At 45.0% G+C, this 17,311-nt stretch overlaps 1 protein-coding gene across 1 annotated transcript; it reads left to right on the forward strand.

Moving 5' to 3' along the window:
• Positions 1-687: 687 nt before the first annotated feature.
• Positions 688-1,251, forward strand: LOC112921942 (interferon alpha-1/2). The gene has a single exon (XM_026001312.2). The coding sequence runs from the start codon at positions 688-690 to the stop codon at positions 1,249-1,251; it is 564 nt and encodes a 187-aa protein (XP_025857097.2).
• Positions 1,252-17,311: the final 16,060 nt, after the last annotated feature.

Here is a 17,311-nt window from a genome sequence, read left to right on the forward strand (position 1 = left end):
ATGAAACGGCCTTACTGGAGAAACACATGTCAAGGAAGTGATTCAGCTCTTCGATTCCTATCAGCAGTTTGGCATCGTTCTAAATTGTGAGAGACTCTGCGTTCATTCTCTTGTCTTTATAGAAATGGTTCACCTGCATATGTGCTTTCCGTATCACAAATCATGTACCTATCAGTACTTGATGGGTCACTCTTCAACGTTGGCCATCCCATTCCACGCCGGAAGCCTAACAATTGGCCTTCATATTTACCAGCGTTAGACATCCTTAACCCTGCGTCGCCTTCACATGAGAAGGGTGAACCGACACGGGGTTGTGTATGTACAAAGTTCACATAGGAGCATGGGACATACACTATAGTATAGAGACAGCACATCTGGGTTCTGAACTTTTCTGGATGATGTATGAAAAAACAATCCAGAAGACTCTGGAGGCAAGGGCAATCATGACAAGCATGTCCATGTAGTGGGAAACAGTGCTCTAGAGCCAGTGGAAAGTGCACCATAAAGGAAAGCAAAAAGAGAAGTAGAAAGTGAGGGAGACGTTCAGAAATGGAAAAGGCATCTGTTGCCTACTTACGTCCCACACACGAGGGAAGATGCTCAGAGAAGCTGGAGCCGCGGTTCCCACACCTGCCCAGCCCAGCCCAGCCCAGCCCAGGCAGGTCCATAGTCCCTGCAGGATCCCCGATGGCCCTGCCCTGCCTCTTCTCCGTGGCCCTGGTGCTGCTCAGCTGCCACTCCCTGTGCTGTCTGGCTTGCGACCTGCCCGACGCCCACGGCCTGCGCAACTGGAGGGCCCTGACGCTCCTGGGACAGATGAGGAGACTCTCCGCCGGCTCCTGTGACCACGACACCAATGACTTTGCCTTCCCCAAGGAGCTGTTTGATGGCCAGCGGCTCCAGGAGGCGCAGGCCCTCTCTGTGGTCCACGTGATGACCCAGAAGGTCTTCCACCTCTTCTGCACGAATACATCCTCTGCTCCTTGGAACATGACCCTCCTGGAGGAACTGTGCTCGGGGCTCTCGGAGCAGCTGGATGACCTGGAGGCCTGTCCCCTGCAGGAGGCGGGGCTGGCCGAGACCCCCCTCATGCATGAGGACTCCACCCTGAGGACCTACTTCCAAAGGATCTCCCTCTACCTGCAAGACAAGAACCACAGCCCGTGTGCCTGGGAGATGGTCCGAGCAGAAATCGGGAGATCCTTCTTCTCCTCGACAATCTTGCAAGAAAGAATCAGGAGGAGGAAATGAGACCTGCCCGGGTCCGCACGGAAATGACATTCCCTGACTGATCGGAGCACACTTGCACGTGTCCTGCCCCCTCAGAGATGTTCTCGTCTGCCATCACGGTGACACTAAGGCAATCCAGTGTCGAACGTGTTCAGGAGGGGGCAGCACCATCAAGTCAGGTCAACAAACACCGCTTACTTTCAGATAACCGTGCCCGTCTCTCTACTTTCTACTCATTCATTCATTCATTTACTACTATTTATTACTATTTATACCTTAACTGGGTTCTCTTTGTATACTAGTAGGCATACCGTCACTCTGTGATTCAGGGGGAGTGGGGATGCTTTCTATTTATTCAGTTTTTTGTTCTTTTGTTCATTAAACCATTCTATGCAAACATTCTTGGATTTGTTTCTTTTGGGAGGGATGGAGTTGGAATAGAATCTGATGATAAAATGGATCATACGACTCTTCGCCTCCTGATTTTGTTACTCTCATAAGAAGTCAACCCATAGTCCTCCTCGATGCCAGTGCGTATGTGCCTGTCAGGATGAGGGCGCACACAACCGATCCCATCTCCTACCCTGTATCTCTGAGTTCTGTCGAGAAAAAACAAACCTCCAAACAACCAGCAGAGTGAAGGAATGGCAGTAATAGCAAAGGGTACAAGAAGAAGAAGAAGGGACATAGGAACTCTGTAAGCAGAAAAGGAAGCAGGCATATCCGGAAATAAAATCAACAGCACTAGATACCTTCCCTATTAGAATAGTAGATGTCCCAGTGCAAATATTCTTCAGAAAATGAATATTGGAGTCTGCTGTTCCTAGCCATTTCCTTTACTGAAACCTGAATAATAGAAGGGCCCTCATGGGAAGAAAGTCTATAATGGGAAATGGACTTTAAATGGATTCCTCAAACCTCCACTGGTTAGGGGAGAAAATAGTCACACTGGAAACCAGGTGGAATGGTCCTAAGGTAGTAGAGTAAGAGTAAATTTCATTTAGGAGTCTATTTGGGGTGTCTGGGTGCCATTGTTGTTTAAGGGCCCGACTTCTTGATTCAGTTCAGGCCATGAATGAGGTCTGTGTGAGTGAGTCCTTCCTTCAGTCTCTGCACTTGATGCAGAATCTGGTTGATTCTCTCCCTCCTCTCCATCTGTTCCTGCATTTTCTTTTTCTCTATCTCTGAAATAAATAATACTTTTTAAAAATATTTTATTTATTTATTCATGAGAAACACTGAAAGAGAAAGATAGGCTGAGACACAGGCAGAGGGAGAAGCAAGCCCCATGCAGGGAGCCTGATGTGGGACTCAATCCAGGGACTCCAGGATCATGCCCTGAGCAGAAGGCAGGCGCTAAACCTAAACCGCTGAGCCATCCAGGGATCCCCTACTTTTTTTTTTTTTGAAGAGTCTATTTCAAAGCCTAAAAAGACTTCAAAGAATTGCATCATTGCAGAAGCCTGATGGAATGTGACTCAGAAGCTGGGAAGTTGGGGGTGTGGTGATGCTGTAGAGAGCTGGTTTGACTGAATTAATTACCAGAAACCATAATGGAGAAGAAAGGGTGAAGAACAGAAGAGAAGCTAGTGACTATATACAGATAATAGTTTCAAGAGATCTGCCTTCTGAAGTGCAACAGGAAAATGCAATGAAAATAGAATGTGTAAATTGTTTTTTAGCTGAATTTTCTCTTTTTTTAAAGATTTTATTTATTTATTCATGAGAGACACACACACAGAGAAAGAGAGAGAGAGAGAGAGAGTGAGAGAGGCAGAGACAGAGGCAGAAGCAGCTCCATGCAGGGAGCCCGACATGGGACTCCATCCCCGATCTCCAGGATCAGCCCCTGGGATGAAGGCGGCACTAAACCGCTGAGCCACCGGAGCTGCCCAATTTCCCCTTTTTTTTTGTAATATATGTGTCTCTGGATAGATTGATGAATCCGATGTACTAACAAACCATGTTAATATTGTATTTATTTTACATCATGCCATATGTCATTACTTGCAATCATATTCTTCATTTGTTAGTATCTTATTGTTTTCATCAGCACTGTGTGGAAGGTCAGTAAGCTGCTCTGTGGACTTTAACAGCCTGCACAGTGTGGGGGCGGGGATGGACCTGGCCATAGGGGGAGCTGCTTTGGTGGAATCCACAAGCAGAAGCCACAGGGGAGCGGGTGGAAGGTGGTCAGAGAGGAGAAGAGCTGCTGATGTCCTTCTCTCACCTGGGAGTCACCTCAGTGTGGTCACTTCCATCATGGTCAGATGGCCTTTGTCTTCCTGTTGCCCCAGTACATCCAAATGCGATGACAGCTTTCTAGGAAAGCTCAGTGGAGAAAGAAAAAAAAAAATGAGGCATTGAAAGTGATGGAAACTAATGGTACAGGCCTTTCCTGTTTCCATTTTTACTTCGCTATTTTGGTACTGACCTCCAGATGAAATGGGAAAGAATCTGGATTTCTCAGCCATAAAACAGAATGAAATCTTGCCATTTGCAAGATGGAGCTAGAGAGGATTGTGCTAAGCGAAATAAGTCAGTCAGGGAAAGACAAGTAGACTATGATCCCACTCATTTGTGGAATTTCAGAAGCAAAACAAAGGAGCACAGTGAAAAGGAGCTTCCTTTTCTGCTTCCTGGGGGAGGAAGAAGTAAACCAAGAAACAGATTCTTAACTATAGAGAAGGATGATGGTTACCAAAGGGGAGGGGGTAGGGGGGTGGGGAAACAGGTGACTGGGATTGGGGAGGGCACTTGCCATGAGCAGCGGGTGATGCCTGCAACTGCTGAATCGCTATGCTGTGCACCTGAAGCTACCATCACAGCACATGGTAGCTAACTGGACCCGGAGCAGAGGTGCAATGTTGTCGGAGCAAGAACCAGCCGCACATGTGTGACGGTAACATGAACTTTTTTCTCATTCGAAAAGTTTTACTCCATTTACATAGAAACATCTCAAGTGTTGGGCAGATAAGACTCAATGAAAAAATGAAAACATAATAAGTGGGTGACGTCTTCCTATCTATTCGAACTCACGTAAAGCATAGGTAAAGAAAAGCAAACGAAGATGATAAGGCCCAAGAAGTGTACAGGAACATTCTACAAATGAAAAGTACTGTGTTCTCTTTAAGAGACTTGCATAGAAAGACCTTGAGAGGAACTGGTGGCCATGTCACCCCCTCACTGCTCACCCAGGCCCCTGGGAGCCCCAGGTCCCCCTGCGGACACCTGCTGGTTCCATGTGGCAACAGCTCCCCTCTGGGCTGTGACCTACGTCCCAGCTGGGTGGCTTCACACGGAGACCTGCTGCCTCTGACACAGAGGAGGAAGCTGTGTCCCTTCTCCTGACGAGGGACATCTCCCCTGGGACATGGTGGGTGGCCACCAGTTCCAGGGGGTCCGGGCCACCTCTGTTCTCCAGGAGACCCTCCAGCACACCTTCACCCCTTCACTCCTTCCACCCCTGTGTGCTGCCTGGCCCCGGCCCTGCTGGCCACACTCCACTGGGGCTCCAGGGGGCACTGGAAGCCCTGACACCTGTGTGCTGCCTGCCTTGGGAGCCCAGAGTCTCCCCTGGGGTTGAGGGCCTTGAAGAGGCGCTTCCACGATTCCCTCTCCATCTGACAGAGAGAAACAGAGCGACTGTCCTGGGCAGGTGTCTGAGTCCAAATCATGAGATACTTCTCTTCCTACTAAAATGAAGAAAGTAGGAAAGGGAAAATTAAAAAAGGAAGAAAGTGGGAAAGGGACCTGGAAATGATCTTCTTTACTACAGCACCAGGTCACATGCCCATGTGTTCAGTCTTTCTAAGGACTCTCTTTCTGCTTCAGTCATAGAATGCACTGAGCTAAATGACTCAGTCTGAGGTTACAGTGCTTCTGGGGAAATGAGTCTGTGTAAGGGCATCCCTCCCTTGGAGACAGTTACAGGAGGTCGTTCTCATGTTCACATATCCCAGGATCCTCGGGGGTCTTGTTCAACACGTAACCAGTTAGAAACTTAGTCCTGACCTCACAGCAGCAACAACGACAAAATGCAAGACAATTGGAAAACAACAGCCCTTCTTAGATCCATTCCCAGTTGAGCTCACAGGGCCAGCCTCACCCTGGGAACTGGAGGAAGAGGAGGGTACAGAGAACCACACCTTACCAGGAGCAGGTACTGGTAGGAACACAATCTGGAACTGAAGCTTGTTTCGGGCTCTGTGTCCTCCACCTTGAAAGTTACAAGCTCCGGGGCTCCAGACCTAGTGAGGCCCACAGGTTTGTGAGCTTTGCCTTCAGAATCCCCACTAGGCTCCCCCTCTGTACATCAGAGAAAAATCTGATGGCTTTTCCAGCAGCGGGAGGGGAGAAGTAATCACTCTGAAATACTCCTAGTCTCCACTTCTCCTTACCAAAGGCCTTTCCTCAGGGAAACCTTCCAGAGCCTAACTGACCTGGGGCAAGGGCTATCAGGATCCCAAGCCACTGTAACTCTCCTGTCTTCCCAGCAGGGTGGCAGAAAAGCTGAGGAGCTCTTGGGAATGACACAGCCAGGAGCACAGGCTCACTTAAAGCGTGACCCTGAAATCTGGGTTTGTAGAGCACCCTCTTTCCCCATACCTATCAGCACATCAACAGGATTCCCACATAATACTGGGACTACAACTGAAAAGGACAGCCAGTGTCTGAAGACTCCTAACTCTGGGAAATGAACTAGGGGTGGTGGAAGGGGAGGAGGGCGGGGGTGGCGGTGAATGGGTGACGGGCACTGAGGGGGGCACTTGACGGGATGAGCACTGGGTGTTATTCTGTATGTTGGCAAATTGAACACCAATAAAAAATAAATTTATTATTAAAAAAAAAAAGAAGGCTCTAGGTGACACAGAAGCAGGGACACCAGAGGAATGTAGCTTCTGACAGCTTGGCTGCAACAAACTGTAAGCTCACCCCAATTGCTCCCAGGAGAAACATAAAACCTCACCTACAGGCCAATTTTCTGTAGTTCCTTTTACCAGGTACATCCCGATCAGCTGTCCACAAACAGACGTCAAACATTTTGGTGAAAAGTACAGTTTGAAGAGACTGAACATGCATCAGAATGAGACTAAGATATCCTAGAGATTTCGAAAATATCAGACCAGGAATTGAAAATTACTGTGACTATGTGCTGAGGGGTCAATGTATTCATATATACATCTTTCCCATGATTTATGCCACAATATGTAGGGTATCTAAGATAGTTAAAAAAATAAAATATTTTTTCTTATAATACTATGTTCACTTAATAGTGTGTTCAGATAAAACAATTTCCACCTTTGTCTTTTATTAGGTTATTTTCTTGTTTATGAATTTTTTTCTCCTGAAGACTTTTTGGATTTTTTTATTCTTAAGAGAAGAAGTAGCCTGAATTTGAAACCCATCCTGGAGAGTCCATGGGGAATTCAACGCACTCATTCACTTTTCCAGTCAGTTATATATTAAACTGTTAATATATAGTTATATATTAAAACTGTTTATTTCTAGGTTACATTGTTATACTTCTGAGAATATCGAGGTGAAAAAAGGAAAGCCCATTCTTTTGGTGCTTTCCATTTGGAAGAGGAAAGAGATGTAAAAGCAGCTTAATGCATTCCATTTATGTTTCATGGCACAATGAGAGGTAGAGCACACAGGATTCCTTTCAGCAGGAGCTTGAATGAGGGAGGTCAGGGAGAGGGGAGAGCAGACTGCCCACTGGTAGAGGCCTATGTGAATCTGGGATCTCCAACTGTTTACCTCCTGGAGACATTAAATTGCAATGGTTGGTTGCATATTTGGACATCAAAGCACAGGACTGAATGTTGTTCCTTCTGAGTTGAGTGTGGAATGAGAAGATGCTCTAAAGCTCAAAAAAACTTCAACTTTTAAGGCTGAGAAAAAGAGGAAGAGCCTGCAAGGGGCACAGAGATAGTGTAGCTGGTGTAAGTGGGACACAACCAGGGAAGACCGATCTTCAGAAAGGATGGAAGAAGAGAAGCTTGAGAATTTCCCAAGATGAGTCTTAAGGAGTAATTTATGACATGTGCTATAGGATTATGCATGGTCTCTGGATTCTGCTATGAATCTAGTTGTTTGCTCCTGAGAAACTCTCTTGAGCTCTCTGAAACTGTTTACCCAAATATAGAGTAGGAATATTCCTAGAGCTGTTGTGAGTAACAACGAAGTAGCACATTTAAAGGTATCTAGTATCTTCCATTGAGCGAGAATTTAACAGATGATGGCTGTTTTCTTGTTTTTTATTTTTTTCAGAGATCTCTGAGAGAACAGTGAACTTCTCCTGATTTCTCTTTATAACTGACTATAAACTGCTGATGGTCTAAAATACCTGGTTGAGAATGGGTGGCTCATCAATTGTATATTACTCTTTCCACAATAATATACTATGTGCACATATGCACTATATATGTAGGTACACATCCCCTATACATTCCGATACAGCACATTCCCCCTTCCTCCATGTTTCCCCAGATCCCATCCTTTCTCTCTCAAACCACACAGTTTCCCTCCCCGCAGTGTAGAAACCCCCAGTGAGCTCTGCCCAGCTCTGTGACTCTCCTTCCCATTCACACAGCTGCTTCCTTTTCCGTTGCGGTTTCTCTCTGGCAGTTTTATTTCCCATTACAAAGCCACCAAGTAAGAGCAAAAGCTGTTTGAAATTTCTAGGTTTTTTAGAAACTCTCATAGGAGAAGCCTTGTTCTCTTTTTTTCTCCTGGTGACTATTTTTGGACCAGAGTGAATGTCCCTGCTGCAGTGATGTAAGTGTAGCTGTAGCAAAAAGGAAATAGAAACAGGAGACTGCTGTACAGTGGCCCTGCACAATATTTACAAGAGATGAGTGCCCTCCACTGGCCAGGATGGACTAAGACAGTGAGCTAGTCTGGAGAGGGGGCTTGTGTTCTATGCAGAAGTATGTCCTCTGGCCAACTGTTCGTTCCTCCAGAGCAAAACAAAAGCAAAAAAAAACAAAACACCTCTTTCCTGGAATGAACTGACTCTGTTAGTATAATAAGCCGATTTCCATGGCTTTTATGAACTTTTACAAAAATATACTTTCTAAAAATAGCAGTTATGTTCACAGCAAAAGTGAGAAGTTACTGCATTTTTTCACATCCTCTCTCCTTCTGTATCTGCAGAGTCTCTCCCATTACCATCATTCCTCCACCAGTGCTAAGTTGTTACAATTGCCTCCAAGGTGTAACCAGTAGTTTTAGGATTGTGAACAAATCTTTAACATTACAAGGTTTGTGGTACTCTGAAGCTCAACCTGGGAGCGGTCTAACAAAACCTTAGTCCTCAGTAGTTTATTGTCTTTTATCGGGTTTTACTGAGTATCACACAAGAAGCAATGACACTGAATTTGTGGAAGATACACACAATGTCTGCAAGATATTTTGCAGGGCTAACTGAATAGCCTAGAATTAGAGGACTTTCTCTCCATCATTTCCTGGATCTCAAAGTCACACTGGGAGGGGTAAATTTTGCTTACTTGTGAACCTCCATTGGCAGTCCTGAGGACATTGCTGATGTTTGAGCCTTGTTGAGAGGTGGGCTTTGGAAATTTAATACAAATAGATGATATGTTATGACTTAATGCTGCAAGATTTATTCCACACATCAGTAATTCTATCTACTGCTAAACAGAAAAAATTTTAACAACAACATGATGACTATCTCATGGGAGGTGAAGTTAAAAAGCACTTTCTGTTCGAAGCCGCAATAATTCAGCACGCTAAAAACAAATGCGAAGTAAAGAAATTAATTTTTCAATTGCTGTAAGCAATTTGAAATGATTCTAAATATTTAAGTACATTGACATCATTATTATGTCTTTCTAGAAATTGTTAATTTGCAAATGTACTTTTTATATTTCAAGTGTGTGAGTAAAAATTAGAAGTTGTTAATCAAATCTAGTTATCCAGTGAAGCATCAGTACCCCCAAATTTAACTTTCAGGATTAAATTTTTAGTCATTCTACACCCTGAGTTGAATAAACAGCAAAATTTACACTTTCTTTTTTATGTATAAAGCAGGGGTATAAACACAACATAAATATATATATATTATATATATATATAATATATATATATAACACAGATATATTATATATCTGTGTTACTAAGTTTTCATGGAAGGTTCAGTTACATTAATAATCAAAGACACTGAAGTAAAGAGGCAATAAAAAAAATTGGGTGGGAAACCCACGCTCTCAAGTAGAAAGTGCATAAGGGAAAGCAAAAAGAGAAGTAGAAAGTGAGGGAGACGTTCAGAAATTGAAAACGCGCCTGTTGCCTACTTAAGCCCCACACACGAGGGAAGATGCTCAGAGAAGCTGGAGCCGCGGTTCCCACACTTGCCCAGCGCAGCCAGGCCCACAGCCCCTGCAGGATCCCCGATGGCCCTGCCCTGCTCCTTCTCGCTGGCCCTGGTGCTGCTCAGCTGCCACTCCCTGTGCTGTCTGGCTTGCGACCTGCCCGACGCCCACGGCCTGCGCAACTGGAGGGTCCTGACGCTCCTGGGACAGATGAGGAGACTCTCCGCCGGCTCCTGTGACCACGACACCAATGACTTTGCCTTCCCCAAGGAGCTGTTTGATGGCCAGCGGCTCCAGGAGGCGCAGGCCCTCTCTGTGGTCCACGTGATGACCCAGAAGGTCTTCCACCTCTTCTGCAGGAACACGTCCTCTGCTCCTTGGAACATGACTCTCCTGGAGGAACTGTGCTCGGGGCTCTCGGAGCAGCTGGATGACCTGGAGGCCTGTCCCCTGCAGGAGGCGGGGCTGACCGGGACCCCCCTCATGCATGAGGACTCCACCCTGAGGACCTACTTCCAAAGGATCTCCCTCTACCTGCAAGACAAGAACCACAGCCCGTGTGCCTGGGAGATGGTCCGAGCAGAAATCGGGAGATCCTTCTTCTCCTTGACCATCTTGCAAGAAAGAGTAAGGAGGAGGAAATGAGACCCGCCCAGGTCCCCAAGGAAATGATTCTGTCTGACAAATAATATCACACTTGCCCTGTTCTGCTGTGTCAGAGACGCTCATTTCTGCTGTAACAGTGACATAAGCAGAATCAATTTGTCAATAATTACCTGAGCCAAAGGCAGTCGGTTAACCAACTGAGCCACCCGGGGACCCTTGAATATTCTGTCTTCTGTAATATTAAGCAACATGTCAACGCTGTAAGTGCTAGTCACTTTCAGATGACCATGCCGATGTCTATTTATCTATTTAAATATTTATTCATGTAAATGTTTATAAGGTTTATATTTCTTCACACACTATTATATGTACCTTTATGTGGCAGCAATATAATAAAATATACATTCTTTATATTTAATCAGTTTATCATGTCTTTATTGAACTTTTACTGTGGAAAGTATTTTTGAAAGACTACCATGAATTTTGCAACTTGTAGAAAATTAGCCGGCAGAATGCATTGACCCATTATATTACATTAACATCAAGTAATAACTGACTTCCTCTAAAAAAAAATTGTCAATTGCCTTTAGAATATAGGCCATGACACATACAGTTCCTGATGTCCATATCTCTAATTTTGTAGGGATAGAAACCTAAAAATAATCGTCATATTTAGTGTTATAATGAAAAAGGGAGAAAAGTGAATTCTCTCTCACCTGATTCTAGATTGGAGAATCTCAAGAAGTACACATAAAAGCTGTGGACCCCTCCTGAGGTGACCGGTAAACATGGAGGCACAAACGCCCAGTGTCAGGGGAGAGGTAAGCTTGCAATAGGCAAGAAACACCATGGCTAAAGTCTGTATCTAGCATGGAAAAGGCCAGAAACAGAGGTGGCCATGTGGGGAGACGGTGTAGTGTGAGAAGAAGACATGAATGTGATTCTGAGGATCTCCAACCACCAAACAGAGGGGGGAGAGAAGAGCCACAATGGAGACAGTGGAATCATGGCCATAGAGTACACGGATAACAAGACAGGATGGTGATGAGTGTATTTAAAGAAATGTGTTTAGGAGATCATAGTGGATTCATGGAAGTTGTAGGTTGAAACTGCCCACTATGTCAGAATAATTGAAGCCACTGTTGACTTTCCCGAGAGTAGGTTTGGTGGATGAAATCATTTAGAGTAGGTGGGAGTATAAATAAGAGAAATTAGTGCCTCCGAGGTGGAGAAGAATATATTGTGGGATCTGGTAATAATGGGGTTAGATTTTCTGCGCCTACTTTGCCCTTTTATGCCATATGTCTTTTCTGAGTGAATTCATGGAATTGATGTTCTGGTAAATCACCTCAATGTGTTTAATATTGTATTTTTTTAGAATCGTGACTTAATGACTTACAATGGTTATCCTGTCTTGGTTCTCATTACCTTTTATATCAACAAGCTGCTCATCTTTAAGAACTCACTAGGCAGAAATAGATAACTCAATCCTTCATCAAATCATCTATTACTACTCATAAAATAATGTTCCTGGAATTATTGGCTTTATTAATTAGGTTGTTTACCCATTACTGTGACCCTGGTTTACTACAAGGGCTTAATATCACATTTCTTTTTCTAATGAGTTTGGTAGGATAAGAATTCTTTTATGTTACTCACTGGTGATGTTTCCTAATTTTATGAATATCACAGTATTTGTTTTAAAGTTTTTATTTATTTGAGAGCAGTAGAGATCACAGAAAGAAAAGGAGGGGAGAAGAAGTCTAATCACTGAGTGGAGAGCCTGATGTAGGGCTCCAACTCAGGACTCTGAGATAATTACCTGAGCCAAAGCCAGTCACTTAACCAACTGAGCCACCCAGGTGCCCCCGAATATCATAACCTTTGGTGGATCCTCAAATAACAAAATTCTCATGGACAAAAGACAGACTTTCTTCAATAATAGAATGGAAAGCTGAGTTAGGCATTCTCTTTCTTAATTTAAAAGCAAAGAAAAAAATTGGTGGAAATCAGCTGAAAATACAACATTAATCATGGAAATCCATAGAACAAGAGTGAATTGTGTATAATTTAGAGTAAAAACAGATTTAACACTTATAACAGAATATTGTGAATATTAACTGAACTCATGCAGATTAAAGGCACTACCATTGCATCTTCCATGAGTAACAACTTAAAATGTGGTACGTATTGTCTTATTTTTCTTCAGATGGCTATAAATGAGAATATTGTCTCTTTCTATAAATCTTCTAAATTGTGTGTCCTATGCTTAAAAAACTGGCCTCCAATGGAAAAAGCCTCAAAAACCAGAATTCCGTTGTGAATTCTAGAGAAGGCTGACCAATTCATTCCTCATTCCAAAGAAGGGTCTTATATTCAGTGATGACATGGTGGCTTGTATGAATATCTGAGGATAGACAATACATACCTAGATGGAAGTGCAGAAGAACATGTTATTTCTTTAACCTTATGGCATCTACCCCTGCCCTCCCCTCCACATTCCAGGACACATTCCCCTGTCCTAACAGTTTCCTTCCTCTCCAAGGCAGAAGTCCCCACAGCACCCTGGGCATTCACCCTCTTGACCTCCCAGCCCATTCACACAGGGCTTCCTGCTCTGTTGTGGTCTCAGTTTAAAGGTTTCCCTAAAGAGCAGCTTGTCACAAGTAGAAAGAAAAAAATCAAATGAAATCTCTAGGTTTTGCAGAAACACCTGCAACCGAGGCTTTGTTTTGATTTCCATCAAATGTGATGTAACAGCAGCTGTGGCTAAAAGGAAACAGAAAGCAGGGTCAGATTGAAATGGAGTCCCTAGGGAAGACGGCCCCCCTGGTGGCCACGTGCGACAAGGGCGGTGACCAAGACTGGAGGTGGGGCCTGGAATCTAAGCAGTAATGGGAACTCTTTCTGAGGATGTCCCTTCAGGCTACAAATAGGTTACTTGTCAACAACCAGAGACTTTAATGCAGGCAAAAATAGTTTCCTTATTCTGTCTAGAGCAAAGAGTAAGTCTTGCTCTGGAAATCTCTATATAAGCACATTTGGTATCAATCCCAGAGTATTGATTCTTAAATACTGGAAAGTCTTGGGGAACCAAACCACAGGACCAGAGGCAGGGGCAAGGAGAGTGCAATCCCCACCAAATTTCCATCCCTGGGCACTTCCAGTCCACCTGCGATGGTTGGTGGGGAGACAGAGCTTGGCACCCAGGTGCCCATCATGGGCTGCGGGAGATCACCGTGCAGCACCAGCTGCAAGCAGCCAAGGTTTGCCAGCTTCAGAAGCCAGGGTGCCCTCAGCCTCCCACCACCCTCCCTGCCTGCTGATTCCTGTGCTGTGGAGCTCAAGGCCCTCAGATGTCCAGTCCTGCATAGAAACGCACTAAATACAAGGAACCCAACCCACACGTCTACACCCAAGGATCCAGGGCCTCATCTGTGCCTGTGTTTGGGCGCTGCTATGTTCTGATCCCACAAGGTGCAGAATGCTCATTAGCTCAAAACAGTGCAGCTGCACATCTGGAAACATGAAGGTGTTGAGGGTCAAGAACAACTTCAGAACCTGGAACAGGAGAGCTGTGAGAGTGTCCACTGGCTCAGCGACATGTCCTCGGCAGGTGGAACGATAGGAACGGGCAGCACTGAGTCAACTGCCTCTCCACGTCTTTCTCGAGACTGAGAAGATGCAAGTGGTTGCTGGGAACACATAATTCTCCTATGCACATGTGGCTAATAGGAGTGTCCCCCCGGATGGATGACACTGACATGATAGCAGCCTGCACAGTATTGGGAGAAGGGTTACTCCAGGGCCAGCTGCAAACTTGTTTCAATTGGCAGAAAAATCTACTGCCTGAGTATTTAAAAAGGGAGTCTGTCAACTTTCCCTTAAAGTCAGTCATTAGGAAGATTCCTCCCACAGGAACTCATTTGCTCAATAAAATAAGAGTGGGCATCGAGAACTGCGGGGCTGTAAGAGGCAGCTGTAGCTGGAGGATGAGGAACTGAAGAAGCTCAGCAACTGTGTGCTCTCCAGGGCTGTGGGCTGCACCGATGTCAAGTGTGATCCATTTCAGTTGCAAAGTGGTGTTGTTGGCTGGCTGCTTTCTCCTGGGGCTGCTTGCTGGTTCTCTGCCTCAGGCTACATTTAAAGGCCAGTTGCAGGATGACTAGTTGTCAGGGGAGGGAGGCACTCAGAGCCTGAGATTGCAAGTGCAAGAAAAGCAGAAAAGACAGTTCATACACAGCCTCATGCAAACCCCATCCAAATTCAGGTTTGAGAAAACACTACTGCCAAGTGAGGTGTTTGACAAATGCCATCAACCTCAAGGAGACAAGATGGTGTGTAACAGTTGTGAGGAACGTGATGACAAAGTTAATCATACTGTTAATGTCTGCCTTTAGGGAAGGGTGCCTGCTGTGCCTAGAAAAAAAATGGGGATTGGAGAAATTATTCTGAGACTGTATTAGAGTTCTCCAGAAACAGAACCAGACTATAAATATAGATTTATTTTGAGGAAGTGGCTCATGAGTTGTGGAGACAGGCGGATCCAATATCTGCAGAGAAGCCCACAGGCTGGAGACCCCTGGAAGAGCTACAAATGTGGTCTGCTGGCACAAGTTTCACTTTCTCCAGGAAGGTCAGTCTTTTTCTATTTGTGGAGGCCATTCCACCTCAAGTTTAGCATTAGCACAAGTACAGCCATCTTAGGCCCCTGTGAATAAAGAGCTGAACTTTATAGGAAAAACTGCAGAATGTCCTCGGCAGGTAATCCCATATCAGAAAGACAACAGAGCTCAGAATTGCCCTCGGCAGAGAATTCCATATCAGAAAGACGACAGAGCCCACACCTGTGGTAGAAAGTCCCATATTAGAATGAGAACAGAGCTCAATGCCCTTGAAAGCCCCATATCAGAATGTAAACAGAACTTGAGAAATTCCTCCATCCCTTCTGAAAATCCCCTAGACCAGCCTATAAAAAACCCAGCTGTAACCCACTTCGGGGTCCAAGTCTTTGCTCTGCTCTGTCGGGTATACTTGGACCCAAACTCGAGCTTGTAAATAAACCCTCGTGCGCTTGCATCGGTGTCGGTTCCTTGGTGGTTTCTCAGATTCGCAATCTTGGGCACAACATTATTAAGGTCTTCAGTGGATTGGATGGGGCTCCCCCACATTTGGAGAGCAATCTGGTTTGCTCAGAATCTACTAATATGTTAATCTCATCTAAAAAAAATAGCTTCACAGAAACATCTAGAATGTTGGACCAAATATCTGGATATTACACCCAAGTTGACACATAAAGTTAACCATCCCAAAGGCTTCCCTCAGATTCTCAGCAGCCTCTTTGCTTATTGTGGACAGTGGTTGTCCTACCATGTGGTCAAGAGCTCAGACTGGGGAGACAGAAGACCTACCTTCCCAACTGTCTCTATGACCTTCATCTCCATGTGCTCTGTTTCCTTCTTCATGAAATGAGCACAATGGAAGGATTCTTTCTGGCCCATTCTATTAACTGGCATGTGCCCCAGTGACTGACCTAGTAGGTGCCTGAGAAACAGCTGTTTAGTGAATGCATGTTGGGGAGCAGTGCTCATCTCCCAGCCTGTGTCCAGAATAGAGGGAAGTATGGGAGCTGGTGAAAGCGGTCCCCCACTAAGAGATTCAAGGTCATGAGGACTTCCCCTTTCCCATCTCAACCTAGAGCCCCAAGAGTCCAGCTGCATTTTCGGGATATGTGACATTTCTTGTCTCTTATCATTTCTAGAGGCTGAGTGAGAAGTTTCTGGCCCTGTGCTGCCTGTGCAAACCCAACTACTCCACCCCATGACCATACAATGTTCTAGATAATGAAGGAGCACAGGGAAGGACTGTTAGGCCTCTGTCCTGGGTCATGGTCTTTGTTTTTTTTTCACTTTTAAAGTCCCCTGTATTTCTTGTTCTATTTCTGTGTTAGTATTTTTAAAAAAACATTTTATTTATCTGAGAGAGAGAGTGAGAGAGAAAGCAGGATCAAGCGAAGGGGTGGAAGGAGAGGGACAAGCAAATTTCCCACTAGGCAGGGAGCCCTAAGCTTGGCTCAATCCTGGACCCTGAAATTCTGACCCTAGCTGAAGTCAGACTCTTAACCACTGAGCCACCAGGTGCCCGTATTCTTGGGTTGATACTAACAAGATCTTAAAATTGAGATACCTTCACAAACACAAATGAAAGAAGCTGAGATGCGGGTGTGTGTAGAATGCCACTGTCTCCATTCCTCCCTAATCCTGATCACCTTCAGGAGGTCAAAGCTGGCTGTCCTTATGAACTGAAGCTGGCCCTCTGTTCCTCTAAGCCTGAGCTCCTGGCGAACCTTGAACTTACCCTAATGTGGCTGAGGCAGAAGATATAAATCTCCTTTCAGAAGAAAATTATATTCTGGAAATAGATATCTCTACTCACAATAGAGACCACTTTGGAGGATGTGATAATTCAGAATCAAACAATTTTCTAATTTGTTTATGGGGGATCCCTGGGTGGCGCAGCGGTTTAGCACCTGCCTTTGGCCCAGGGCGTGATCCTGGAGACCCGGGATCAAATCCCACGTCGGGCTCCCGGTGCATGGAGCCTGCTTCTCCCTCTGCCTGTGTCTCTGCCTATCTCTCTCTCTGTGTGTGACTATCATAAGTAAATTTAAAAAAATAAAAAATTTTTAAAAATTAAAAAAAATAATTTGTTTATGGAAACATTTCTTCCAGAGAAATTTTGTAGGGAGTGGGGATGTTAGACTGGCTGACCTGAGGAAATGTGCTCCCAGAGGCAGAGTGAGCGAAAGCCTGATGTATCCAAGGTTGTGTCATGGGACACACCTGAAGTCATGCAGGAGGCCACAGTCCAGGGCTTCACATAGCTGAAAAATTTGGTGGCCCTTACTTGAAGCCATGGAAGACTAGGGAGGGAGAGGACTGAACCACTGGAATCCAAAGGGTATGTCACCTTAGGGGAGTTGTTGAGATCCTCAGAGAGAGTGGGATCAGGGTAGGAGGGTGCCAGGTGATGAGGTGTGGTCCAAAGACAACATGGGGTCTGGATTGGAAATAGGGTCCTATATCTGAGTGTGTTTTCTGTTGGAAAGGAAAAGGTCAAAGGTTAGGGTGAAGGAT

This window comes from Vulpes vulpes, chromosome 12 (assembly GCF_048418805.1).
Source record: "Vulpes vulpes isolate BD-2025 chromosome 12, VulVul3, whole genome shotgun sequence".
Taxonomy (NCBI): Eukaryota; Metazoa; Chordata; class Mammalia; order Carnivora; family Canidae; genus Vulpes; species Vulpes vulpes.

What these genes read in the sequence shown, in the direction of transcription:
- LOC112921942 (XM_026001312.2), top strand. Translation starts at nt 688, where the DNA reads ATGGCCCTGCCCTGCCTCTTCTCCGTGGCCCTGGTGCTGCTCAGCTGC.